This window comes from Eupeodes corollae, chromosome 1, assembly GCF_945859685.1.
Source record: "Eupeodes corollae chromosome 1, idEupCoro1.1, whole genome shotgun sequence".
Lineage (NCBI taxonomy): Eukaryota > Metazoa > Arthropoda > Insecta > Diptera > Syrphidae > Eupeodes > Eupeodes corollae.
The window spans coordinates 131903758-131930655 of record NC_079147.1 but is presented as its reverse complement, the minus strand read 5'-3'; the positions used below and the strand labels follow the sequence as shown (position 1 = coordinate 131930655).

The 26898-nt window shown below is 32.3% G+C and overlaps 2 protein-coding genes across 2 annotated transcripts; both read right to left on the bottom strand.

Moving 5' to 3' along the window:
• Window positions 1–10779: 10779 nt before the first annotated feature.
• On the bottom strand, window positions 10780–11651 carry LOC129941642 (enhancer of split m8 protein). Its single transcript, XM_056050332.1, has one exon. It carries the CDS (start codon window positions 11605–11607, stop codon window positions 11023–11025), a length of 585 nt encoding a protein of 194 aa, XP_055906307.1. The 5' UTR covers window positions 11608–11651; the 3' UTR covers window positions 10780–11022.
• A 6301-nt stretch (window positions 11652–17952) lies between these two features.
• On the bottom strand, window positions 17953–18811 carry LOC129941493 (enhancer of split m7 protein). Its single transcript, XM_056050136.1, has one exon. It carries the CDS (start codon window positions 18712–18714, stop codon window positions 18094–18096), a length of 621 nt encoding a protein of 206 aa, XP_055906111.1. The 5' UTR covers window positions 18715–18811; the 3' UTR covers window positions 17953–18093.
• Between the last annotated feature and the right edge of the window lie 8087 nt (window positions 18812–26898).

The window sequence follows — 26898 nt, the reverse complement described above, 5'->3', positions numbered from 1 at the left end:
GAAATAGAAAAGCAAAGCAATGGTTTCAAGATAAGAACAATTGCCTTATGGAGTTTACCAAATTACTTACTTAAAGTTATTTTTCTTGGTTTTTAACATTTTTTTATGAAACCTATGTAAGCTGCTATTTTTTGTTCTAACTTAAATGTTACGGAATTTATTCTTTGTGAAAATGTATATAGAACGAAAAATTAAATAAAGTAAATGACTCCGCTTACAAATATTACTTACATATATTTAAAAGTTTAAAAACATACCTTTAATATAAGTTTGACTTCGAAAATTTAAATATTATTAAATTAATCGAAAACCTTGATTTAAGAAAACCTTAGAGAGCATCGATATGCTTCCGAACATCCACAGGAGTACCAAGAACAACACCAATAATCTCTTTGCTGGGTTTATAGCAGTAAAGAAACTACGAATAGTACATTTCAAAAAATAAAATCAAATGGGGTGGAACCAGGGCCTAGTGACTTACAACTCTCAATCATTCCTGTGTGCGAGTACTGTTGTCAGGAATGAAAGGGACCTACAATTTTAGGCCGAATCCAAACGGCTAGTTTGAGAAAGCACTTTTTCATGACAAGAATTACTCCGCCGGAAAATTTAAATTTTGAAGGGTATTTCAGTACTGCTTCCGGAGAATTAAAATTCTGAAAATATACTGAAATTACCCTTGCAGCCACAATGTTGTGAATGGTTGTAGTTTTTAATTTATTTCTTTTTTCATTTTTATATTTTTTAAATCTAAAAACTGATGCAGCGCTGCTATGCGGTAAGCAACAAAGCTCCAACATATAAGAAGATGTGTTTTCAAAAATTAAATTGTCCATTCCGTCTTTTAAGTTTTTTTATCAAAAGCCATTGTGAAGCAATGTCATCAGTTTTAAAAATTTGGAGTAGGTAATTGATTTTCTCCAATTAATTTTCTACACTCATTATTAATTAACTCTAGTTCTGTGTTATTTATAGTTGGTGAAAAATGTTTTGTGAGACCTAAAACTGATGGCATTGTTCTATCAATGACGTTTTTCGGGTTTAAATATTTGAAAAAGTTTAGTTCATCGTTTAAAAGATTAAACCTTTCTCCAATTTTAACACATAATTCAATATAATAACTGCACATAACTTTTCGTAGTTGCATTATATCTTGTTCAACAATATCATTTTAAAGTAAGTACCTTTCAAAGTAAAGGCCAAAATACATTTGAGAATATGGTAAATAGTTTTTACTGTTTTTATATTTGTGTTTACATTAATATTTTCTGGTTTTACAAAATTTTTCATTAAATTTAATTTTAATGTAGTCACACTTTCGAATATCAAGTGTATTTTTGAGTTCTCAGATTGAAATGTTTTATTTAACTCGTTTATAGTTTTAAGATTTAATGACAAAAAAATTAAATATACTTTGTCTTTGTTTTTTAAAAAATTAAAAATTTGTGAAGCCTTAAAAGAATGAGAGCAAAATAAAAAAATGAAACAAGGGATCCCACTGCTCTATAATTCGGTTTATGACCATTTCCATTGAAAGCTAACGAGTTTGGCAAACCTTTAAAATTTGGTGTTCATTAACCCCAAGTGCTTTTTGGAAGGTAAGGAAATCCTTTTGTTCTTTCGCACTGTGGCAAAAATAGAAATAGATATCCCTTATTGATTTCTCTATTTGCCCTGGTAAACATTAAGCAGCATAAGTGGAGCACAAACTCAAATTATGGCAGGTACATCCAATTGTAAAAATATTAGGTTAAATATTTTTTAAACGTGAGGCTACATCGCTTAATGAACCCGTCATAACAGCAGCATTGTCTGAAACGAATCCTATTATATTTTGAATGGGAACATTAAAATGATTTAATGTTTCTGCAATTTTATTGTAAATTGATTCGGCTGTTGAATCCTCTAGCTCAAACAACCCAAAAAACTTGTCTCTTAAGGCCCAACTATAATAGGCATAAGCTGGCATATGCGCGCATAAGTAAACGTGCGAATACAAAGAATCTCAATACGAGTGAACGTAATGGAGTCTAGCTCCGTTTCGTTCAATTTTTCTCAGTTTCGTTAACTTAAGCACACTTAAGCAAGAGCGATCCCAGTCGCTCGCCGCATAATAGTCCAGTCAAATTAGGTTTTCAGCTCGGAAAAATTCCCACCTAGCTGAATTTTGGTACACATCTTCTTTATGTTGTTGTTAACAATGTGTAAAAAGTCGACCTCGATATCATGTACGCGTCAAAGGTTATTCGAGGTCAAAGGTCACGGAATTAGCTTTTTTTTTAATATCTCGTTTTTTATTGGTCGTACAAAAAAAAGTTGTGGACACAAATTGTAGAGGAGGTAATTATCTACAAAAATGGTCTTATGACATTTTCACGTCAAGTTGATAGTTTTTCCGTTATAAGGCCAACAAAGTCAACAATAATTGTTAAATAGTTTTATAGGTATCATAGTTATCGTTAAAACAAAGTAATAAATATTACATTTAAATTATTATTAATCATCAACATCGCTCTCGTCTTCATGCATTTCTTCTTCTTCTTCTTCGTCATTTTGATCTTCTTCATTTTTTTTCAAAATTATATGTATTGTCTTCTTCCGTTAAATCCGCTGACAAAACGTCAAGTGTGTCTATATTTTTATCTAAAGCATTATCGGAACTTGAATTGAAACATGACAGTCCACGACAATGTCCACAAATAATCGAACATTTGATACCAATTTTTTTGCAACTGCAGTTAGTACCACAACCTTTTATACAGTTACAAAAAATTATATTCACCAATTCATCAGGTGCGGGTGGTAGCAATGTCATTATAGGTTCCAAAACATTGTTATTTATTATCCACCCCCAGTTTTCTGGGTTTAATTTGTTACCCAACCAAGTTTGTATCTGGTAATAAACTCGAAGCAGATGCTGTTGGGTGGCGCTATTTGTTGGTGGTAGAGATGATAATTTCACAGGCTTATTATTTCTAGTTAGTTTAGCAAATGTTATATATCTGTAATTATCGATGGAGACCACTTGTTTTTGGGCACCATACATTGCTAAAATAAATTTAATTCCATGTTTGAAAATGTCTTGAACGGAGCAATTTTGTTTTTTGAACACTGCTGCTGCACTTTGAAGGTCTGGACGATTTTCTAATAGTTTTAAAACTTTTACCTTTCCTTTATTAAAAAATGTAGATGTCGTATCACATCCTGTGACAGCGTGCAAAAATAAAATATGTTCTCTACCAAAATTGTAGTGATCCATGCTATTAGTAGATGAGTATATTTTTGTGTCAACTTTTCCTTTACCGGGTTTCAAAAAAAAAAATTGTTTTTGCGACGGAGTGCGTGCTATTAGTATAACTAAGAGATCTACGTCCTCTCCAACAATAACAGTTTTCCGAGTGTATGCTTCTTCAATTGCTGTTCCTATAATAAGTACGTCAGCATCGTCTTGAGCTTGTTTTGAAACTATATTCACATTTTCTAATTTTTGCATCAATGTAGAAATAAATCTGTTTTTATTCGATCGATTTGAAAGAAACTTTTCTTGACTTATAGGCACTTTCATTGTTTCATTAAAAAAAACTTCAAAAGACCCACTAAATGCCTCAGACCGTCGAAACTGTTCCATCGCCTTTATATTTTTACTATTATCGTTATATCCATCGAATACAACAATTACATTGGATCCAAAATGTTTTTTTAAATATGCAATATATTTATTAAATATACATTGAAAAGTATCATCTTGATGCCATATAACACGATGCAAAAGAAATCCACCGTCGATGATATAGGTAGCGTTTGAAGTATCCATTTCGTAAAGACTTGGTTTAAAACATTTGAATAATGTGGATTTATTCGTTTTTCGCATACCTACATCGTCAAATATAGCCAAAGGGTATGGAGATAATTCATATTTTAAATATTCATTTAGATTATCTTGAAATCTTGTATTTAAACTAATTCTTTGAAATAGTAGTAGAGGATCAATAGGAACTGAATGATCATGCACTTTAATAGAGCTTTAAACACTCAAAAGCGGAAGAACTCTGTTTGCTCGCTTGAATTTGAAATTATCAAATTTTAATCCAACCATTTTATTCATTAAATTTTTACCAATTTCGTAAGCATCATAACAGTTAATTTCATCATTACCAATTATACCATTTGATATTGACATAATTTTATTAGTATGAGGGAAAGGATTATGGGTTGTTAACCATTCAATAATTTTATTAACGTCGTCATTATCTCTTTTGATACGCGAATCCTTTGTATCAACATGCTGATCGACGGTATCTAAGGAAATGTTGCAAAACTTTTCTACATCTTCACATATTGTGTTCGTAGCATACATTCCATAAACCCATTTAATCAACACGCTCTCTTGAGTACTCCTTCCTCGCGAAACTCCTCCTTCAGATTTCATGGATTTCATTAGGGATTGCTCGATTACCATATCACTCCAGGTTCCACAATTAAATTTATTACTGCGTCTAACTGTAAAAAATCCATCGGTAAATTTTTTAAACGCGAAAAAATGTCATAAGACCATTTTTGTAGATAATTACCTCCTCTACAATTTGTGTCCACAACTTTTTTTTGTACGACCAATAAAAAACGAGATATTAAAAAAAAGGCTAATTCCGTGACCTTTGACCTCGAATAACCTTTGACGCGTACATGATATCGAGGTCGACTTTTTACACATTGTTAACAACAACATAAAGAAGATGTGTACCAAAATTCAGCTAGGTGGGAATTTTTCCGAGCTGAACCCCTTTTTTCGTCTAATTTGACTGGACTATAAGTAAAATCTGACATTTAGATACGTGAGCAAAATTGCATTATGGCTATGCAGTAATTTCGCAAACTTAAGTAAATTATCGTTGGGTTTTTGACATAAGCTTATGTTTGCTTATGCCTATTATAGTTGGGCCTTTATTGACCCCTCAACTAAATCGAAATACCTCACTCACAAGAACAACAAGACACTTTTTCGATGAAACTATGTAAGATCTGTACCAAAAATACTCCATTACCAAGATCGGAATCTCAGGCTGACATTTCGGTTTGCCTACAAGTTAAGTACACACTAAATGCGAGAAAGTGTGCGTGAAATGATGCAAAAACCAAACACATTCTCACATTTAGTGTTCCAAAATGCTTCATTATAGTCTGCAGGCACATCTAAATGCTTTATTTAGAATGTGTTATTATGGCTTCGTTCAAAAACTAAACAATCCTAACCAACAGAATCTGAAGTGCTGACATGGTCTTAAATTGGAAGATTTGTATAGCTTTTTAATTTCAATCCAAATAAATCTTGTTAATATATATAAAATAAGATTGACCAAATACGAGTACATATTTAATGATTTATTAGTGCTAGTTTTTATTTACTTAAATTATTTGCCAACGCAATATGAGCTGCAACTGGTTAAGTATAATTGGAAATGGACAAAAGTGTAACACAATACTTTGTAAAACGACAAAACAGACAATTTTTTCAGGTGTAGTGGGCTTAGAACATTTTTTTGGTGACATTAGAAGTTCAGGTGGAAACAATAGGTGGATGCCTCCGTATTTCTTTGTATGCTACGAGAAGCATACTTGTGAAGTTCCATTGCCAACTTTAGCTAGTTTAGATTCCTCATTTAAGCAGTTCGATAATTGCAAGACCAAATTTTAGTTTTGTTTGTTGCAGGAATATTTCTGAAAATTTCTTTTTGAGGGACTATGTTAGAGTTAGAATTTCGTTTGTAGTTAGATTTTGAAATAAAAATTTGTGGTAACTATATTTTAAAAATAAGTTGCTTTGTGTAAAGAATTTTTAATATATATACGTAACTCATTAATTTTGTTATTACTAGCAGCACTTTTATTAAACATAGCCTTTAAACAATAATAAGTTAACTTGAACTTTGGTAACTAAGCATTTTTACGGAATGAATGAAAATTATATTTTGCGTTAAATTGTGGAAATTCACTAAAGATCTTCTTTACGTCAACAATAAACATTAATCTCGATTATTTGATCTATTGAATGAGTTGTACATGAATTTATAGTCTGTCCGATAAAAATTGGCAGTACAGGGAAGATAGGGATATCTGCATCTCGTTCGCACTCTTTTCCTACGCATAAGTACCTTTCTCAAAAAAGCTCTTACAGGGTTGCCGTAATGCGCATTTTGAATTTGAAAAAGCTAAAAAAAATAACTGCAGGGTTACCATTCTTCTTTTTTACATTGAAATTTCATTTTGTTCATAATTATATATGAAAATGAAATAAAAATTATCTTTTTCCACACCACTTGTCGGCACTCAAGTCCTTTGAGCCTGTTGATGTTGAAGCCATTTTTAATTTGCACAACACAACAAAAACACAACAATAAAATACAAACAACACCACAAAATCATAAAGATAATATACAAACAAAACAACAAAGGCACAACACTAAAAAACAAACCACACAACAATAGAACAACAACAGCACAACAAAATTATTACAATAATGCACAAAAATAACTCGCAAAATGAACAAACCTACCGCCCGGCACAAGAATCTACGCAAATAATATACTTCCTCAAATAAAATGGCTTTGATTTTTATAACTGCATTTTAAGTGATTTCCAGAACTTTAAAAGAAATGCAAAAGTCAAAACACAACACGATAACACTCATCGTTAAGAACTTTTAAAAAAGCTCTCAAAGCAAAAGCTCCTCAACAGAAACCCATTGAAAAAGTAAGAAAAAAATACGAAGTGAGTTAAGAAATTGAAAAAGGCAACTCTGAATGTGTGTGATTTAATGAGGGTTGAAAAGCAGCAGAGAACGATCAGTGCATGCTCAATTGCTCAAGTGTGTGCCAGGTAGGTTGTTGTGGGATCTACGTTGGATGCCATCGAAAATTTATGGGTGTTTTATTAAACTTTTTAAAGGAGTTTCCTTCAATTGGGTATGGTGTAGAAAATAGCGCGCCACTGATTTTTAAAAAGCTCTCCCATAAGGCCTGTACTGCCAATTTTTATCGGACAGATTATAGAATGATTTTTTCACGTTTTCATTTTGTGATATATATCAAAATTTTCATTTTATTTGTTCTGCATTTATTCAACAGGTTCGCTATAATCGTTCTCATTAGTTTTTTAAGACATTGGTGTTCCTTTGATGCAAAGTTTTTTTTTTATAGCAAACACATGTATGCATCAATCAAGAATGTTATGGATAAGGTATTTTTCGATTATAACTCTTTTTTTAAACTTAATATTTATTGATCAAAATGGAATTGAAGAATAGTTGCAAGCTTAAATCATTAAAAACAATATCATGACCCCCTCCCCCTCATTTTTGTTTTTTTTTTCGTAGGAATTCCCTTCAATTCAAAACTAATCGTATTGCATTAATGGATATCGCCCCCATTATATTTGAATTATTTATTTTTTATATATGAAAACATTACATATTTGTATTTTACTTCATTATACTTTGTTGCTAAAAGTACTACTTTTAACTGAAGACTGGACCAAGAACAAAATATGAATCGGATATGCAGCCCTATTCCAAAATAACAGCACAAATTCATCAACTTTTGACCAATTTTTATCCGGGGGGGTACAGTATACAGTTAAGTTGTATGTATAAGTAAAGATTTCATCTAAAGATTTGCTAGTAATTTAAGGACATTTACCAAAAAGTTGTTTGCTGTCAAAAAAACTAAGATTTTTAAATTATTTTCATAAATTTTGTTTCTAAGAAAAAGAAGAAATATTCGGTTTCTTAAGAAGAAACCTTGAATAAGAAAACTATATAGCAAGTTATGCATAAGTGAAATAATTCGAACTAGAGCTTTTAATCCAACATGACATAAAGAGCGACGGTAGAGAAGTCGAAACAAGGGGTAAACCGATTCCGCCCGTCTGTCTGTATTAACTGGCCCCTACAGTCCAAACAATTGTGTTGATTGGAATTAAGGTTATCTTTTTATTACAAAAAATAACAGCAGTCACCATATAAATTGTTTGGTTAAAATATGTGATTTTTTTTAAACTTTCTCTAAATTTTGTATTGTTTGGTATTGCTCCAGCATTGCACCCCTCATAAAACCTTTAATTTGGTTTTTAGGTTTTTTTTTAAGAACTAATGGATTTCAATTCTCTCTCTGTGCAAACTTTTGTCAATGATAAAATTGATGATCAAACATTTTTTTTAATATTAATTTTGTTTACAGAACTCGATATCTCAGAAAGGGATCAACATTTTTTTAGGAAATTCAAATTAAACTAAAATTATAAGTACTTTATTGAGCGCTTACCAAAAATATGTTTATGACTAAATTTAAAACTTAAAATGATTTTCGAAAAAAATAAGTTACTTTAGATTTTATGAGAAATAAAATTTAAATTTTTGAGAAAATCTTATTTTGCAAAAATATAGGAAATATTTTGAAACAGACTTTTTGGAAGAAATTAGCAAGTTCTAGCTACCCAATCGTGCATTTTATGTCTTTCAAAATTGATTTTCTGTTGAATACAAAAGATTTCAAACAATTAAATAAATCTACTTTTCAAGTGAATTTGCTTTGGATGCTCTAGAACTGAGATTTAAACAATAAATAATATAAATTTCCCAAAAACAGCAAAGGTGACACTTTTGTTAAACTAATGGCTAATTGAAAAACATAATAAACTTTTCTTATCTATTGATACAAAAGCTTTGAATCTCTTGATATTTAAAGTGAAAAAATATTCTGAAACGTGTAATTTGTAAGTGCCACACAAACGCGTCTTCCCAACTTGTTTGATTAGCTTAATTTGTTTAAATTTCATTTTTTAAAGACATTATTTACCTATTTCCTTAAATTCAAGAACCAAACACTTTGCTCTTTATTTTTATGTTTTGTTGTTTCCTTTAAGATAAATATACGAGTAAGCAGACTGACAGCTTATTGAGTTCTAGAATATTGAGTTCCAAAAAAAACTACGTCAAAAAAGCCCAACATTTCTTCATATAAGATCATCCAACATTTTCTGGATTTTTGAATTTTTGTAGCGTTCTTTACATTTATAGAAATGGAAACAAGAAAAGCATATTTTATTTTTTCAAAAAAAGCTTCGTTTCAAAGCAACTTTTTACATTTCTACGTGAAATGCACCAAAACTATTGTCTAAACTATTGTGATTTAGCTCTTAAAAATGTCATATTTAGAAAATTGTTGGAATCTTGGAATGCTTTCATATGTAGTGAGTCATCTAAATAAATTAGTTACACCATACCTTGCTAGACAACATTGTTCGAAAATAATTTGATAACTAAAATTGTCAATTGTATGCATGTTATTTTGTAAATTAGGGTAAATACTTGTAATAAGTTCAAAATTACCATGTATGTACTAAATTATAAAAATCTTTCGTTAGTCACACAGCTCTGGGCAAATGGTTTTTTACCGCACATCTCCTTTATTCAATAGGATGGAGGTAGTCTGTATCCAACTTACAACTCTCAACTATTCCTGTGTGCGAGTAATGTTGCCAGTTTTAGCCGATGCCAAACGGCTAATTTGAGAATGCACTTTTCATTACAAGAATTAATTAACAATTTTAGATGGCACATTCAGGAATTGAACCCAATAACTCTGGCATGACAGTCCAACACATTAACCATAATGTCACGGGTAGTACTAAAATATGTAAGGCCCAAAGTCAGGAAGCACCTAATGATATGCTAGTAATTAGATTTAAAAAAAAGAATATTTCGAATGTCTAACTATATGTACATAAGTGTTGCCGGTGGATCTGGGAATGAAATATTTTACCGCGTTAAAAAGTAGCTTAAAACAATCTGTAACAACCTATCCATAAAAAATCATATCAATATATTGCTTCGTTGAGACTTCAAAGACAGACAAACAAACAAACAAGCTGATGCTATTAAAAAAATACCTTATTTATTTTAAACTTTTATATTTGAATATGACGGTAATTTTGTTTGTTTAAACAAATTCGGCTGACAGACACATTGGTTTAGATTCTAGGGTTCATGAAACTTCAAGAAATTTCAAAACTTTAAAATTGAGAGACCGGACCGATTGCAATGAGTTTTTCAACTGTGTTTAGAATGTAAAAAACGAAAAGATGGTTTGTATCTGCCAGAACAAGAAATTGAATAAAGCTAAGCTGTTAGCATACAACGTTAAGTTCGAGCTTTGTATATGAAAACTATAGTACTCTCATGGTGGAAGTCGAATAGGGCGGCATCTACATATTTTTTGTGGACATTAATGGAGAAATCGATTGCAGTCGGGACTTTGTATATGAAAACATATACAAAGACCGTAGACAGGGGCTGAACATTCGTTTGATCGCCTGGCTCTATTTTCGCCCAAAATATTATCCTCGTTGAAACGAAAAGAGACAGTAGACAGGCTTAACGTTTTCTGACTTTTGCCTGGCTCTGTTGTTGATATCTACTCTCACACTCATACACAACATCAACGCTTCAATTGGTTTCAAGACTGTCTGCAACCCTCAAAAATGGACAAAAAAGTTTGAGAAGCCCTCAGCACGGATCGAAACGCATTTAATTTCCTACTACCTACTACACATACAATACATAAGTTTCGTTTTATTTGTCAAGATTCCTCAACAAAGTGTATTTCTGGGACTTAAAACACCTGGGGTCCTACTCTGTAATTGTTTTCGGAATAGAAACATAGGAAATGAAGAATATTTGGGAGAGTATTTATGTTGAAAAAAAAAACAAAGGCTTCGTTTTGGATTAGAATCAGTTCATTTATGTATTCTTTTCATATAGATAATATATTTTGTATTTGTTTATAGATTTTTTTTTTAGTTTATAAATATTTTATAATTTTTTTAAGTTGGTATACTTAAATCACATCCATCGATATCACAGTTTCGGTAATGGTGGTTGTTCTCATTTCACTTTAAAAAGAAAACATCCCCACTTTCTTTTTTAAAGAGAGCGCGAACTCTGTTTAGGTTCAATGATCTTATAGAGTTTACCAAGGGCGCCAGACAGTTGGAACTGGAACATTAACAGGTACTTGATAATGATAATGTTGTTCAGGGCTATCCATATCGCTGTGGTATCCAGAAGATGCAGGGCTCATTGGTGGCGATGATGGTATCGATGAACTGTTATTAATCACCTCGTTCATTGACCTTTGATGTAGAGATTCTTCACAGGTAATTATTGTTTGTTGTTGCTGATGTAATCCTTCAAGACGATTAAACTGACATCCTAAATGTGTCATAACAGATTTTCCAAATTCAACAGTTACTCCAGGTGTTGAAGCTAGGACACGAGACACTTCATTCACAGCATTCATATAACCGTGGCGAAAACTGTCAACTGGCACTTGTGTCGATTGTTGTCTGCCAACCGCTTTGCTATGCCTCATAAAGGCAATAGTTGTTTCGAGCATTTCCGCTTTATCCATTCTCAAAATAGAATCATCACTTTGAAATTCAGCTACTAACTGCTTAAGGGAATCTAAGCACTTGTTAATCCTTGCACGGCGTTGTCGCTCAAGTAAGGGTTTTTTTACTTTTTGGTAGTGTTGAGTGCGTGTGGCGTATTCCATTTTGAAGATAAGATTTTATTTTTGAAAATCACGAGAGATGTTCACTCTGCAACGAATGAACGTAAAATGATGTCCTTACGAAACTGCTAGACCATTTTATACAAAATCCCAATCCAGAAACATTGTGTAAAATCAACCCCTAAAGGACTCAATTTCTGAATTTTCTCTTCCCTCAATATACCCTACTACTCTAGCAGCAAGTAAGTATTCTTATAATTATAGGACTATAGTTATACATATATTTTTTGATATTAAAAAGAGAGAAGGGAAGAAGCCGTATGGTATGGCTCGTGGCCGTGGGAACCACACCGAAAGTGAGTTTCTCACAGGAATTTCGGGACACATGTTTTCTTTTTTGCTGTTGCTGTTGTTGTTGTATTTATTTTTCATTTTTCGACCTCCCTTATTTTGTTCATAATAAACCTAAAAACGAAATTTGTTCATACTTCCAAGTATAGGGTCACAACCGTAACGTAGATTTTTAGGATGACTGTGCAGGATTTGTTGAACATACATATACCGTCGCAGCTGTTGTTATTTGTTCGTTTTTTTTTTATCTTAGCAAAAGGGATTTTGAGGTCACTAAAACTTTACTCCCACGGTTCTTAGGTAAGAAGGTAACATTAAAGAAGCAGTAAATATCTCTGTTCATTTTAATTGTTGATAGATGCATTTTTTTTCAATTCCCTCGTGCTGATGGCGTGTGCTGTAATCGCGCACAACTGAAGAGTAGCAATAAACAAAAGGTTTCGAAACTTATACTTTGCCTTTGAAGTTCCTTTTAAGAAATCATGTATTTTGTTTCTTTTTTTGTTGCTAATTTAGTTTAATCCTTAATTTTAAAAACGCGTGGACACTTTGGAAATAATTTGTTTTAAACTATTAATGAAATGTATCGTTTTATGGGGATGCTTTATGGAAAGTAATTACATAAGTCAATAAGTTAATAGGAAGTCATTACAAGTGTTTACCACGAATCTGGTTTAAAATGTGGATTAAGAAAATGTGTGCTGTTAAAATCCAACGTTTTTAGTATTTTGTTTGTTTAAGTTATGTCAAAAATAAAATGTTTGACAATAACGTTGCTTTAAGTTGTAAGGGCTTAATACAAATGATCTCCTACAATCGTTGACCAAGTGGGTGCCGGGTGTGTCATAACTCATAATTCAGTTAAGAGATTTGAAGTCCTAGATTCTTTAATTGAATCATTTATATTTTACCCTGGGGTGGGTGAAATAAAAGATAGTAATTCTTATTATAAAATAATTACTTAAGGCAGAAGACCAGCTTTTCGTATAGTCATGTTTACAGGGTTACCCATTTTGTGGTTTCAAAATTAAACGTAAATAAAACACACATAAAATATTGTTATTCTCTCCGAAATGTAATAAGAAACGAAGAATATTTGTGAGAGTAGTTATGTTACAAAAACCAAAGGCTTTATGTCAGGATTTTTACGTTGACACTATGTATGAAACACTTCATCATTTAATTGATCACCACGCTATTTGTTGCAAGCTTCAATTTGTTGATGTAATTTTGGACCACTTTTTGACACATATTTGTTGGTTTCTCAGCCAAAACTTGACAAATGTTGGTTTTTAAGTACTTAAGAGTTAAAGATTATCTGCATAGACATGGTATTTCGCGTAGCCCCACAGAAAAAGTCCAGCGGTATCAAATCGAATTATCTTGATATCGCTACGACGAGAAATTACTCGGCCAGGAAATTTCTCTTGCCATATGAAGCTATATTCGCTCCAGTTGTGTAGCATGTGGAACGATCTTGTTGAAACCACTTATTTTTCAAGCCGTATTCTTCAAAGCAAGCAAAAACGTGGGTGACAGTCGTTCCATCGCCGTTTTCAAAGAAGTAAGGTTCAATCACACCTCCGAACCACAGAGGGCACCAAACACTGACTTTTTGTGCATGTAATGGCCTCTCTTCATTTATTTGGGGATTCTCAAGTAATTGAAGTAATTTTTTTATTAACATACCCACCGAGTAAAAAATGTGCTTCGTCGCTGAAGAAAACATTGTTCGAAAAGTCACTATCCTCCGCCTGTTGGTCAAGTCATAATGTGCCGTTAGACAGTAATAATTCCTGAGAACGACGAGGAGTTGAAACATTTGGGTCTTTGGCAACACTATCACTTATAGCAGCGATATTTCCAGTGGTACAAGCGAAACGATGATGCACAATCCTTACAATATCTGTAACCAATTCAGTCTCATCAAATTTCTTCATAATTTTGCCAATTGCTTGCGTAGTTAGACGATTAAATAAACCATAAACTCCTCTTAAAGCATGTAATGAGCGCAGTGGATCATTACAAAAAAAGCCGTGCATTGGAACTTTCCGCAGTAGATTCTTATCGATCAAAAAATATAAAAGTATACCTAATTAATTTAAAAACTATTTTTATATGTGTACATATTTTTAAACGGATAGGTATTAAAACTTTATGTTGGGATACTTACTAAATATTTAAAGGTTTTTTCATAGACTTTCTATCAGTAAAAGTTAAATTTTGGAAATACTCGTTATTAAAAACTTGGCTTAAAATAAAAAAAAAATTAGCTCCGCGCAGCAATAAGTATAGAGAAAGGTTTCTAAAAGGGAATTTATTGATGGAAAAGCACCATCGATAACTAATGTACCATCTATGTATTTATTTCAGCAGTTTAAGTTCTGTATCACTAAAATCAAAACGTTGCTTATTTGATTACAAATGTCTACATAAAAATGTTAAACATCCCTTTTTAATTTATTTGTTCGTAGTTTAGTGAATTTACTTTATTTATTCATGAAATTCTATTCTAAGATACGAATTGAAAGCTTTATAAATTTCTTATGATTAAAAATGTGTTGTTCAAGAAGACATAACGTATGTATTTGAGTGTACTCTGATTGGAATTTTAAATGTTAGTTCCTGTAAAATGAGGAATTGCCATTGTCACACAATAAAAATAAATATACCCGTTTAAATAAGCTCTCAGGATCCTGTAGTTTCGCAGAAAACGGGAACACTTTAGAAACGGAGGCAGAGATTTGTTTTGTGAATGAAAACGTCCAACTAATTTCATATAAAATATCAAGTATACAAGAGTTGGCCCCGTTCGGACACTTTTTACACTGGTTATTTGTTTTTATGTTCTTACACAGCTGTCCAAGAGAAGATTTTAACCCTAGAAAGATAATCTACGTCAGCCAGACGTATCACGTGAAAAAAAATGTAATATCCTTTTAACTGTAAACTAAATTTGCTCAGTCGGTGGTTGGAGCTGGAGCTTGTCCGTGGCGTCCGTTTTGGGACGGTAAGTACATGTGGTGACAAGTTATAGCTATGCAATACGTCTGGGAGACGTATGATTATCTTTTATGTAACTTTTGTGAGATATTTCAAAAAATAGTTTATTATTATTTACAGATATGTTTTATTACTTTTTGTGGTGCTACTTTTTTATTTGATCGTCACGACGAACCGAGGAATGTTGAATTATAGTGAAATTATGAATTTGTTGATAGAAAATGAAGAAGTTATATTGTCAGAATGTGAAAGTGATTATGAAGACGAGTTTATTGACGATTCTGAGGATGTGCCAGATAGCTACGTTAGGAAGAACTTAATCTTCAGACGCTTGCATTATTATTCCACCAAAGCGCAAACTAAGAGGTCGTAATAAGCACTGTTGGACAACAGTCAAGGCTAAACGTCACGGTAAGAGCCCTGTAATAAATATTGTTCGAACAAATAGAGGACTAACCAGATCTTCCAAGAACATCTTCGATCCCTTTCTGTGTTTTAACTTATTTATAACAGATGATAGTAGTGAAATATTGGACACACATAGAAATCTCTCTCAAAGACGATAAGGATAAAGAAACTGGAAATGAGACCACAAAGTTTAGTACATGTTTAGAGACACCAATGAAATTGAAATCTGTGCATTTATTGGCATCCTTACATTATCCGCAGCTTTGGAAGATAATCACCTTTCAACGGGAGAACTTTTTGACAACTCTTTTTCTGGAACTCGTTATGTAGCAGTTATGACAGACAGATTCGATTTTCTTATCAGGTGTATGCGCATGGATGATAAATCGCTACGTCCACCAATAAGAGATACGGATACATTAATACCTATCAGAAAAGTTTATGACTTATTCATAAATCAGTGCTTAATCAATTACACTCCGCGATCACATCTAACTATCGACGAGAAACTATTGGGATTCCGGGGAACATGTCCATTAAGGATGTACATTCCGAAGAAACCCAACAGATATGGATTAAAGATTCCAATAATGTGTGACAGCGGCACAAAGTACATAATCCAATCCTTATATCGGACGAGCAACCAATACTAATGGCATTCCTCAAAGTGAAAGAGTATCAAAGAACTGTCAAAGCAAAAATTGGTTTACTTCTATACCCTTGGCAAAATCCTTACTTCAGCAACCTTATAAGCTTTCATTGGTGGGTACCATACGTTCCAACAAACGAGAAATTCTAATGAAAATACGCGTTCATGTCCTGTTAGTAGCAGTTCAATGTTTTGTTACGATCGTCCTTTGACGCTTGTGTCATATAAACCAAAACAATCTAAAATGGTATATTTGCTTTCATCTTGCGATGAAGAAGGTTCAATTAACAATACAAATGGAAAACCAGAAATGATTATGTATTATCAATTATTAATCAGACAAAGGGCGGTGTCGACACATTCGACCCAATGTGCTCGCATATGTCATGATGTAGAAAAACCAATAGGTGGCCAATGGCAGTACTATATGGCATTTTTAACATAGCTTTTATACTCATATGTCATTTACTGCCACCATTTTCAGTCAAAGAATGAAAATCCTCTCAGCCGCAAAATTTTCATGAAAAAACTGAGTACAGAACTCACTTCTCATCATACATATGTAAAAAAGGCTAGAAGCTCCAACTTTGAAGAGGACTCTTCTCCAAAATATTTCGGAGTTGCTACCTAATTCAAATGGAAATAGTGTTCAGGAAATTGAAGAAGAGCCTGCTACAAAAAAGAAGACATACTGTGCGTATTGTCCATCAAAAATTCGCAGTATGTCAAAAATATCATGTGTGGTATGCAAAAAGGCGGTTTGTGGCGAACATAAAAATGACGTGTGTCATTTTTGTATTTTATTTAATCGTATGCGTAATGCGTAGTAATTTTTACTAATACTTATTAATGGACTTTTAAGACTTAAAGTCAACTTTAATGTTCCTTTAAAAATAAGTTTTTTTTTTCTTAATTTGTAATAATTGAGTAATTGAGTTTAAGTTTTTTGCTTGTATCGTTTAAATTAATATTTATTTCTATTTAAGAGAACATTGAAGAACGTTTTTAAACGGTACTCAAAAACTCTACTTTATGTTAAGTGTATGACCCCCCCCCATAATTAAAAGTCTGGATCCACCCTTGCATATTTTCGTATGTATATCATTGAAAATGGTGGTTTCGATTAAATATACACATTTCAATTTCTTTTCAAAAGGCTAGTTGTAAAACATTGGTATTAGTAAATTTAAGTAATATTCTTAAAATACCTGATCTTCTTCCTACCTGTAGCACACACAAGGTAACGTAATCGCAGGTATTTAAATGTGTCTCTTAATTTTCTCCAATCTTAATAACATTAGCCAGCGGCGGCTGCGTGGCGCATGCCAAACAAAAATATTGTAAAAGAGATGTTTATGATTCAATACGACCCTCTAGGATTTTCCACTCATTAAGAAATAAATATATATTTTGTATAAGAACTTCTATAGCTATGTAAATAAAACTTTAGTACTCGTGGCATGAAGGTTAGTGCGTAGGATTGTCATGCCAGAGCATGCGTAATTATTCTTGCCATGAAAAGTGTTTTCTCAAATTACCCATTCAGATTCGGCTTAATATGTAGGTCCCTTCATTGCTGACAACATTACTCATACATAGGAATTGTTGAAAGTTCTCAACAGACTGTTGTGTCAGATAATTTATTTATTTAAATTAAACTGATAGACAAAATTAATTCAACATTGCGTATTTTTGGAGCAATGACGTTGTACTCTTCAATGTATCTTGAAAAGAGAGTTGTATCGGAACATAACATACATACATTATTTCGAGATTAAAACTCATAACTAGGCTTATTATTGTCCTGGGTCGGCAAATAATAATTATCATCAGCAGCAATAAAATCAATTTTCACGAATCAAAAATAAATCAAACGGATACAATTAAAAACGAATTTTTCTTGTAAAATTTGTAAATTTTTTATTATTATTTTCATTTATATTTTTTGTTTTAAATGTTAAAATATTCAATGCGCAATGCATGTTTTTAAAGCTTTATTCCTATCACAGACTTTTATTACTATTTTAATTATCTTAAATCTATTAATGCACAGCCTCAAGCTATTATAATGACAATTCCTGGCAACGGCAACAATCCCTTAATCGATGTTTTGCACTTCACCATGGTCTCCAAACGGCGCTTACATTGTTTTCAACTACCGGAGCAATTTTTAGCAGCAATGCTGGTGAATTTGAAAAAGACGGTGATGACGGTAAAGAGGACATTGAATTATCACTGTCACTGCCATAACCGGAAGACACTGGACTTAGATTCAGAGATGATCGCTGAGCTGTTAAATTTTCTCCACCACAATAAACATTCAAAGGTTTGTTTATTTTTATAGCAGGAGCAGGTTGTGAGACAAGTTGATTTAATCGCACTCCTAGATGTGTCATCAGATTTGTTCCAAGAGTAACGTCAACTTGTGGAAGGCTAGCCAAGCACCGAGAAACTTCATTGACAGCTTGAATGTATCCAGTTCTAAAGTTATCACTTGTTGGTTTATGTGTTGTTTTGGAATTCTTTATTTTACGCAAATGTTGAACTGTAAGTTCCAATATATCTGCCTTTTCCAATTTTACATTTGAATCTCCACTTTGTTGCATGCACTCGGCAATAAGATCCTTCAATTCGTCCAAGCACTTGTTGATTCTAGCGCGCCGTTTTCGCTCCAACATTGGTTTCATCACTTTGCGGTATTGGTATGTTTTCGACATTTCGTACTTTGAGGTATTCATAGTGTTATATTTGTAATATGACTTGAAAAACAATTTGAATATTATGTTTGTTAACTGGACAAGACACTTTTTACCGTGTTTCCTGTTCGGTATCTTAACTGAGAATGAGTAAGGAAGGCATAAAAACACCCTTATATACCTGCACGTGCCTGGCCTCATGGAAACAGCAATACAAAAAGTACCTTATTCCACATTGAAGCCTGTATACTTATATGTGTGTGTTGTGTTGACTGTGAATAAGAAGGTATCAACTACTCTCTCCTGTCCCTTTTGTTCTTCTTCAATAAGAACGAGATAAGCACTGGCATGGCGATGGCACTAAGCGAACAGAGGTTGATGGTTGATACTTGATAGGAGTAGTAGTGTTTTGAGAGCACGCACATGATATGATGATGGTGGTGGGATGACGAATTCTATCCTTAGGCCAGGCAGCCAGCCTGTTTGCCACAAGCTGCTTCCATGCTACACTCCTGATTCACAATTCGTGGGAAACAATTTCGAAGTGAGTTTCCCACACGATGTTTTCATTATTACTTGGCAGCAGTGGCAGAAGCAGCCGCCACCTGCCCTTCGTCAAATGATGTTAAATGTACTTACTTATGGGATGTTATTCTCGTTGTTGTTGTTGTATATTTTATTCGTATTACTCTAGTGTATGAGTACCGTGTGGGTTTCGTCATCACAGTCATTTAGGAAAGCCAGGAACATTGAAAAGTGTGAGAAACTCGTGGTTGCAGCTGTTGTTGTTATTATTGAATTCAAATATCAAATTTAGGATGCAACCCCTTTATCAGTTAAAAAGGGAATAAAGCCCTGTTCTCAGGCCAAGACAGTATCTGCTTGTTTGACGGATATGATGATTGAAGAAGCTATGGGCATTCCACTGCATAAGGTTTTCCGCTCACGTGCAGGGCATGGGTTCGTTAATATTTCTCTGTTGTAATTTTATTTTGTGGATCGTGATATCTTGGTGAGGCTCAGTTATGGATGATGACGAGGTTAGATAACAACATGTGGGTACACGGAGGGATGCAAGTTTTCCTTTTTTACCTTTTTCGTTTTGGTAATTTGATGGTGGTTAGATTTTTGATGCTGAAAGAATATTCAATGCAGGCCTTGGTTGATGAACTAGAACTGAAGATGAGTTGATTTAATATCGTGAAAATCAGAACACTGTTCGTTTGATGATGTTTGTGTTGATGGTTGATTAGTTTCAGATTAATTCTGATATTTTTTACTTGAGAGTTGATTCCAACAGTGCGCTGGGAGTTATTAGGTGATTTAAGATAAATGTGGTGGGTATATTATTAATAACGAAACAGTTTAAGATTTAAATTCGAATTTAGGATTTCGGCATGACGGACGTTGTAAATTTCTCAATGTAGGTAAGTAATTTGCTTATAAGGTCAAATCATTTGAACAAACAAATGTTAAAAAGTTCTGCTGCATACAATTTTCAGCAGTTGGTCATATTGCACTTTGAGAAATAAGACCAACTTATGTTTTACTATAGAAAAACTCCCATATTTGCGGTGACTTTAGGAGTGAGGTACTCGAATGTATAGGGGGATATGTTGATCCTTTGCAACCCTCCATTGTTGGGCAAACTATAAGATTTGGGGTATGTGCAAATTGTGGTGTAGGTATGTAGAATTTCTTTTGTGTTTAAAGAATGGACATGCTTTACCCTTATATACATACCTGACTGTTTATATAACTTTTTAAAGTGTAATAAGACTAACTCTAGAAAACTTGCTTCATTGTACTTTGACGATGTAGGAAAGCTTGTCTTATATTACTTAGCTTTGATTCACTGCACCATTAGTGAAGTGCTATTAATTTGTGCAACCGCATTAAGTGTGGATAGGTAAGCAACAGGGAACTAGCCAAGAAAGCCCACTTAATTATAGCTAGTAACAATTTAGCTCTATGTTTTTTGGTGTGATCTTATTGTTTTTTAGAAAGTAAACTATGTAACTCTTGAAATTGTAAATAAAGTGTCCTATTTTTCTATTGTACATCTATCCCCATTTCTCTACATCAAATGCGTTACAATTTAATGATAACGAACAAATAAAAGAAGGGTTTATTCCAATTGTATAGTTCCATTTTATTTACTTGGGACATAAAAGAATTATATGGCAAGTATTGCATTCGTAAAATAATTCGAAGTCGATACAATGGGCCCTTCCATTCCGGCCGCCTGTCTTCTGTCTGACTATCCTCGCCCCTATTGGCGTATTTTTTGGTCAATAATTGAAAATTTGAATTTTTTTCAAAAATGAGTCGATAGATTTTTATTTTTATTTTGAAGTTTTTTTCTTAAACAAAATTGTATTGCTCCCCGAAGGGTTATTTTGTTTAAGTTTTCTCAAAATTCGATATTTCGAAAACGAGTTCTCAAATGTATTTTAATAGCCTCTGAATAAGTGCATATAAAAAATATATATAAAAGATATGTATACAAAAAATATATATTTAAAAAAAAAACGCTTTAACGATTTTCGGCAAAAAATGTAATGAATCTTAGTTTTTTGGCAATTAACTGGCATTCACATTTTTAACGACAAACTTATTTTATAAGTAAATTTTTCAATTTCAAAAGTAGATACTATTTTTAATCAGAGTCTTTGGATACAAGAGCAAATTCTTATGACCATGTCGTACACTTTATTTTATTTTTGTTCTTAAATACTACTTTCACTCTGCTAGATTTTATCTTCTACAAGATTCATAAGTTTTCCCTGTAAATCCTCTTATCCTTCTCAAAACAAAAAAAACGCCATTAATTCTTCGCCTTTAGGTAGCGTACTCTCCCAAGTCCCAAATTGATCGAACAAATACAAACAACAACTCTCATCATGGTTCTATATTTTGGAACAAAAACACAACAGCGTCATTTTACAATATTTCAATGAACTCTCAAAATCATCATTAAAAAAGGACATCCTCATTTTAGTTAATCATGAACATTTATTTATATTTTAAATTACTTAAAATTATTTACATATACAAGTGCAATTATCCACTATATAGGTACGAAATCAAAAACTATAAATTAAAGAACGATTATTTTAAAGCTAGAGAGGAAACCTCAAATGTATATACTCTTAATATCACAGTTACACGTTCTTCACCCAAAGCTCTTTACTCCATTCACAAAGAAATCCTCATTCATGCGAACGAACACACGTCCACAAGTAAAAGGTCTTACTAGTTGCCGGCTAACAAATTTCTGAATGAATTGTTGTGTACCTCAATTAAATCCCCATCAGAAGGTAACTGCTGCATGCTTATGTCCCAGTAAAAACTTCCGTCTTGGGTACTAGTGTATTTTACAGGGTATAGGTGCTCCTCGTTCGTAGTTGGTCCATCGAAATACGACAATGATGAAGTAAGTAATGCTTCATTAGCTTCATTTTCCTCAATCTCTTTCCTGTGAAGCGCGTAATTAACTTTAGCTCCATCTACATTCAGCACCTGTTTACAGTCACTACCAATATTTTTGAAGTCGACGACGACGACGACGTGTTGACGTTTATGAATGGACAACGTGGCCATGACGAATTTTTTTACGAATTTACACGTCATTGCAAGTCGTCCACAAACTTTACTCTTGGTGACGAACATTTTTGTTTTAAAGTAAGATAAATAAATATGCGGTATTTTTGTCGGGCTGTGACAACTTCGACGATTTAACGAATAATGTACAAACTTTGCAAAAAGAATTAGTCTTTTATACTCGTACACTGTGAAACAGGAATAAAGAAGCCTGTGCTCTGCTTTTGCGCAAAGAAACTCCTTGAACCTGTACACATGTACCCGATCGGAGAGTGCAGTGCTACACGTGTTGCAAAAGATGCAGACACCAAGGGAAAGCAAAACGTAAACAACTTCCAACCAATCCTTAAAATCCCAACACCCTTGCATGCATCAACCACAAAAATTGGCAAGCACCGAGTGCCAATGACGAGGATTCTGACTGCGACACCACCGTCCCAGCTCCCAGCATACTACTTTTGGAAATTCAGGAACTTGTTTATGTGTGTATGTTGTCCTCAATTTGAATCTGAGGAACTATCCCACGGTTTCAGGTTCTTTGCTCGTGGCAGATGTTAGAAAAATTGTGTGTGCTTTGGGGTTGTTTTCAACTACTGAATGAAGAGCGTGTTCGATACACTTGCTGCTGACACAGTCATTTAATGCAAAGTCCTGTTTATGCAGCAAATAATCGGATTTTAAGGGAGAGGGTAGGACGCAGGAAAGCTAAACCGTGGGAAACAGTTTTATGCTTCTTATTGGGTGTCATCATCATCCCTCGTCCCTGCGTCCGTGGCAGGCTCGCGTACGCTATAAAGGAAGGTTGATTGAGCACACACACTGGCGCGGCGCGGAGGTTCATTGTCCCATTCATTATACGAAAATGAATGTTAATTTAGTTAGGTAAGGAGTGTACTTTGTTTTTGTTTTGGGAATGCTTCTAGCATCGAGTTTCATTCATAATCGAAGTGAACAAAAACCACTTGTTATATGGTTTTAATGTATTCCTATGTTAATTATTAAATTGAATAACTGGGCGGACGTGGACGCTTTTTAATAAACTTAAATAAAATTTAGACGTCAGATGCTTTTTAAAATTAAGACTTTAGTAAAGTGGAAACCTCAAATACTGTTACACAAGGGTATTCTTGACTATGATGTTTTAGGAGTTGAACGTTAATGATTAGGCGGCGCAACAGAACAGAATTCTTGAAAAGAATTATTCTTGGAGGATTTGGAAAAAAATCAAATTAACGTTTCTTTTAAAAATAAATAAATACATTTTGTGGCGCAACAGTCCGTTGGGAACCAGTGCCTAGTAACTTACAACTCTCAACCATTCCTGTGTGCGAGCACATGAATGGAAGGGACCTACAATTTTAGGCCGAATCCGAACGGCTAATTTGAGAAAGCACTTTTTCATGACAAGAATTACTCTTGAAGGATTTGTCAATTCCTTGCAAGAGGCAGTACCCGCGGAAATTATTTTTTTTCTTAAATTAAGGTGGCACAGGCAGGGATTGAACCCAAGACCCCTTGCATGACAGTCCAACGCACTAACCATCATGCCACGGGTACTACTAATTGATTTTTAAAAATCAAAAAAACTAACAAAAAATTTTTCATCTCGAAAATTTTACGAATAAAAAAAGTTTTCATCTCCAAAAAAAACTTTGAGCCACGAAAAACGTTTTTAACATCTGGTTAAATTTTGAGAAACATCAAAATAACAGTTTTTTTTATAAAACATAAAAACCTAGAAAAAACAGTACTCAAAGTTGGCAAAAATTGATTTTCGACTCAAATATCTTTTCAAAAACTAAAGATTATGGCTTTTAACTTATAAGAACTATTGTTTTCAACATTTGGAAAAATGTAAAGAAAAATCGAATTGACAGATTTTTTACAAAATGTAAACAACTAAAAAAAATTATTAAAAGGTGGTAAAAATAAAACTAATTTTATATTTAAAAAAAAATTGTTGTCAACATTCAGTAAAATTTTGAGAAAAATCTAGTTGAAAGTTTTTTACAAACAATAAAAACCTTAACAAAATTTAAAAAAGTTGGTAAAAATGTATTTTTGATTTAAATATCTTTTCAAAAATTTTAGATTATGGCTTTCAACTAATTTGAACTTATAAGAAATATTGTGTTCTTCATTTAGTAAAATTTTGAGAAAAATCGAACAGACATTTTTTTACAAAAATAAAAACCTAAACAAAAATATTAAAAAAGTTGGTAAAAATTGTTTTTTCGACGTAAATATCTATTCAAAACTTTCACATATTCGCTTCAAACTAATTTTATATTATAAGAAATATTGTTTTAAACATTCTATAAAATGTTAAGAAAAATCGAATTGACAGGTTTTTTTTTTTTACAAAAAATTAAAAACCTACAAAAATAGCTTTTCAAATATTAAAAATATTGGCTTCAAACTAATTTTATTTCACAGAAAATAAATAACTAATTAAATCCAACAGTCCGGTTTTTTATAAAAAAAATTAAATCTCCAAAAAATAGTACGCAAATTTGGTAAAAATTGATGTTTGGTTCTCGATATCCCGATATCAATTTGTATTTGTTTAAATAAGAAATAAAAGAGTGCTACTAAAATTGGTAAAAATCTTTTAAACAAAACTAGAGTTTGAAACTAAACTATTTCATTATAAGAAAAATATTGCTGGTAATTTTGAATTTTTTAAGAATAATTCAACTGACAACTTTTTTAGCCCAAAACGAAAACCTACAAACTTTTAAGCAAGACAAATCGACATACGGGATCTTAAGTTAACAGTCTGGGTCGCATCCAAGCCTATTTTTTGTTTTTGATTAAAAACTGAAAACTAGATGATTTAAGTCTTGTAGTTCTTGAGAAAATTGAAAATTACCAAAATAAATGTTTTAATTATATTATTTATTCTTTGTTTGAGTATTTACGTAGTCTTATTTTGATAGTAATAATCGAAAATGGATTAAGTTACATATATTCAAAATAAATTAATTTTTCTTAAATCCAAAAACTTTGCATGCACCCCATTATAATATCTTGTCGCCTGAGTTATCGTACTCTTGCCTTTGGATAAATATGGGTATTAGTTATCGTATAAGTATGAGTATGAGTATCGTGCGACCCCCGTCGCACATTTTATTTTTGGGGCGAAATTCGAAATTGAAATTCCTATCAAATTGTTTCAAATATATTTGTCTGTTGGTTTTGTCATTTGAGAGGTGGTAGAAGAGAAGTGATGAAAGTTAAGAATACAATGAACCCTTTTACAGAGCGTTCAATTTTATTAAATAACCCTTCACAGAGCAAGATGATACAAAACAATTCACGGAGCTATAGAAATTTGACTTAAAATACCAGGACGAGGACTAATTATTAATATTTAAAACTCAAATTTGTGTCCAATAGTATTTTTTTTGATCTCAAACAAATTTTCAAAAAAGGGCACAAGTATATCTTCTTATTTCCCTTCAAGTTTTTTTTTTTAATGATATTTAAAAAAGATAAAGTATGTAAAAATGAAGTTATACGAAAGTTCAAATTTCTCGGATTTCTTACGAAGTGAATACCTGTAGTGCTTATTCTTGATTTATTTTAACTTTAAATTTAATTAAATTAAAAAAATTATCATGCAAAACTTAAAACGATCATGTAAAAGAAATTAAACTTAAAAAAACTCATAAATGAATTCACATGCAAAAATAAAAGAAGACAAGTTAATCATTTGTAAGCTTTATTCGAACTTAACTTCTTAAAATTAACAAAACTGTTTAAGCTTAAAACTATATAACAAATTATATAACAAAAATGAACTGTTAAAAATATCTAAAGCAGTTTTTTTCCTCATTCGATTATGCTGTTATGAGTGAGCTTTTCTTACATTATTTAATAAATAACATTAAAAATAAACTTGTGAAGAGCGTTTGCAAAAAGAGAGCTTTCTCTTGAGCATATGTGCACATATCTAATATTGTAAAATGAAGTGTTACTGCATGGTGTCTTCAATATTTCATTTAATGATTTATTTTATTAAAGTATTCAAACTCTTACAACTCGGCCATTCTGACTGAAAATCGTCCCCGATTTAAGGTTTATGCACACAATGTTTACATTGTTATAAATTGTTTTAAGCTTATATATGACATATTAAGTAAAATTTGTTTAAATTATTTTCTTGCATTACAATTTATACGAGTAGGTGCATTATGTACCTTTTATTTATTTTGTTTTTTCTTAATTATTATATTTTTTTACAATCAAAAATTGTTCTATGAATATATGTATGATAAGTCAATGAACTTTAAAATTTAATTTTAATAAAAGTAAAAAAAAATATTCATATAATTCTTATTTTTCGAAAGCATGTGAATGCATACAAATTAAATGTTTCCAACAAAATAAAAGATCAAAAATTACGAGTGGACGCAATGTGGGCGCCTGTTGCAGTCGAATGATTATGAAATTCTCTAAGCAAAGCACCTTTGACTTGAAAGACCTTGATCTTATGCAAAATTTTGCCATGCCCTTCAATAGTCTTTTTGGATAAATAAACGTATCCGATTCACTAAAGTGGTAAGTAATAATTGCGTCATCGACAATATCGGACCATTTTTTGATAGGATAGTCATCGTC